The sequence below is a fragment of the Monosiga brevicollis genome, genomic scaffold, assembly GCF_000002865.3.
Source record: "Monosiga brevicollis MX1 MONBRscaffold_64 genomic scaffold, whole genome shotgun sequence".
Classification (NCBI taxonomy): Eukaryota; class Choanoflagellata; order Craspedida; family Salpingoecidae; genus Monosiga; species Monosiga brevicollis.
In genome coordinates this window covers 11,674-14,578 of record NW_001865097.1, presented here as the reverse complement: position 1 = coordinate 14,578, position 2,905 = coordinate 11,674, and the positions used below count along the sequence as shown (strand labels likewise).

The 2,905-nt window shown below is 56.0% G+C and overlaps 1 protein-coding gene across 1 annotated transcript in view; it reads right to left on the bottom strand.

Annotated features, from left to right (window-relative positions):
- Window positions 1-2,905, bottom strand: part of MONBRDRAFT_39379 (uncharacterized protein) — a gene marked incomplete at its 3' end in the record, with an annotated part of 11,092 nt that overhangs the window by 3,886 nt on the left and 4,301 nt on the right. Inside the window, exons 4-6 of the mRNA XM_001750993.1 lie at window positions 2,486-2,536; window positions 614-889; window positions 19-435 (exon numbers count right to left, since the gene is read on the bottom strand). Coding sequence (XP_001751045.1) covers window positions 19-435; window positions 614-889; window positions 2,486-2,536 — 744 coding nt within the window. The remainder of the gene's footprint in view (window positions 1-18; window positions 436-613; window positions 890-2,485; window positions 2,537-2,905) is intronic.

Here is a 2,905-nt window from a genome sequence, read left to right as displayed (position 1 = left end):
GGGTACAAAATGTCTTACCATGCCTGTTGGTGCAACAACAATCAGCCATCCATCTTCCGGCCGGTGCTGGTCAATGGCCGCAGCCAGGTCCAACTGTTCTTGGCTGTTGAAACTGTGGCCCCAGGAGATGCTCGCCTGCTTGGCCAGCTGGGTCATGTAGGGTACGTCATGCTCGGCCCTCGTGTTCATGATGATACGCCCGTTTGCCTCGGGCGAGAGGTCAGTCACCGGGTTCCAGCTGATGGGATAGCGAGCTTCCAATGCTTCTTGGTTCGCGGTCAACTCGGCTATGCTGCGCTTGCGATCTAGTCCAAACAAAGCATGCCATTTTTGCGAGGCCACTTGATGCATCAGTCGCGACGACATTTTGGTTTGCACATGGTCACTGGCTGTGCGCGCATAGGCCCGCTGGGCCGTGTCCCCCAGAGTGTTGAGCTTGAGTGTGGATCAGGCTGCCCAGGGCGCCGGTCGTCTCGGCCGACAGTCGGTTCATCACAAACGTCGTCATCCAGAAGGTTGCGGCGTGTCGCCACGTGGCCACCCCCAGCTTTGGCCGATGCAGGTACGTGGTCATTTGTCGACGAAATGCCGCATATATGGTGGCTGGGCTGACCATCGTCTGCAGGGGCGCAATGTTGAAGAGCAAGTGGCTGTTGTTGTAGTGGCGTTGAGCGTCCCGGACCTCGCGTCGCAACGTCATCGTTTCGTCGTGGCTCATGTGGTCTTCATCCAGCTCGTCGTCGAGCAAATCTTCGTCATGCTCGGCATTGTGAATACCATTCTCGTCGTCGGGGGTACCTAGCCTGCCCCGCTTTTGCAGCCAGCTGCTCAGCATGTGCTCCAGGGGCTTGCACAGCAGCAAATACATGAATATCAGCGTGCTGAGTTCCTGGTCCATGTAGCGAAAGGTATGTTGTTTGGATCAAAATTCAATGTTTATAGTTGCTGAGGCCCCCTCTATCGGTTCGACGCGTTTGACTGTGGCACATTTGTCAAGCCACAGGCTACATCCCAAAGTCTGAATGCAGCATTGGCCGAGTTGGTACGAGCAAAAAACGGCTTTGATTTCAGAGTCGAGGGGCAGCAGCCACGTGATTGCGCTCATCACGCTCACCGGACAGTTGGGCATGGCACGAGTGCGAGGCGCGCTCACAATGATGGTGCTTCTTGTGCTTCTTCTTGTCTTTTTTGTGCTCGCTTGCTCCTTTCTCCTGCGGCTCGCCGCCCTCATCACCAGCTCGCGCAGCACCGCAACCGCCATATTGAGACACCATTGCCATCAGTCGATGGCATGGCGGATGAAGACGGGGCGGTTGGACTGCTCTGCTTCAGACCTTTGGCAACGCCCACCTTGACCATTGACTTTATTCTCTGATTGCGTAGCGATCGACAAGCCCAGCACAAGCGTCACGCATTTCAATTCGTAGGTGCAGCTTGAGCGGCAAATGTAAGAGTGGCCAGGCCGTTACACAGCGTTTGTAGATCTTGGATATTGAACAAGTGAGGATCCGCGCGCCAGCCGATGCTATAAAGAACAGCAGCAGGGCACCGCCAGCGTCTGACCTGCTCCGCACGAATCAAGCCTTGAACTGGCACCACGTTGAAATCCGATGAGAACAAGCCAATTCGTACAATGATATGGGAATCAGGCTCGCACCAATGGAATTTGCAGTTTGGTAGGAGCCAGGGGTACGGGTTGCGCCCAATAGTTCTTCAATCGGCTGCAAAGTGAAACAGGCTCATCGGTGAGCAAGCTTGCCTCTGCAGTCAACACCGAAATGACAAAAGAACGCACCTCCAGGTCGATGCGACTCTTGCGAAGGAGCAGATCCAAGGGGCGTGCACCCGCCTGCCACAGCAGTCCATCGCGTATCAATCGCAGGCGCAGCAGAACAGCGGGAAAGTACGGCATCGCGGTGAAAAGCTTACACAGTCTCTCGCATCTGGGTCAGCATCGTGCCGCAAGAGTGTTCGGATGCCCTCTCGGCTGGCACGGAAGGCTTCGCAGGTTAGATGGAGTGGCGTTTGGCCGCGCTAATTACAATCAATAATATTCGGAAACATGAGGCATGTTTTTATTTGTATTTGGGAGGGGGCGTGGGCGGGTGGGTGGGTGAGCGTCGAGTGTGCTGGGGTAACGCTCAAGGAACCGCCACCGAAACCCGCTTGAGCGTGCGAGGGAGGCAGAGGCGCGATGGCAAAAGGATGGAGTGGTGCCCGGGTATATCAGGAAAGGGGAGAGCAAGGACAGCAAAGGCAAGAGCCCAGCGGGGAACAGGACGAGGTGCGGGGAGCACCGACAACGGGCGGACGCGAAGCGGGCGTAGGAAAGGAATAGCGGAAAAGAAGAAAGGGAGCAAGAGGTAGAACGACCGCGCACGGTGGGCAGGGTGTAGAGGAGAGAGGGACGGGGCAAAGGTGACGAGCAGCTGGAGCAGGAGCAGCAGCCAGAGGGGAGGGGGGAAGAGGGAGGGACTGTACTGACGTCGTTCTTGGCTTTAGCATCAGCACCGTGCTGCAACAGCATCTCCACCACCTTGTCATGACCCCTATGGCAGGCCCAGTGCAGTGCTGTATAGCCATCCTGTGGGATGATGCATCAGCATGACGTACAGGTACAGCATCATCATCATCATCGTCATCATCATCATGTGATCCAGGTGCACCATCATAGGGGGTAAAGGGGGGAAGAGGGAGGTACTGTACTGACGTTGGTCTTGGCTTTAGTATCAGCACCGTGCTGCAACAGCATCTCCACCACCTTGTCATGACCGTGAATGCAGGCCTGGTGCAGTGGTGTTTCGCCATTCTGTGGGATGATGCATCAGCATGACATACAGGTACATCATCGTCATCATCATCATCATTATCATCACCACCATCATAAGGAGGGGGGGGGGGGGGG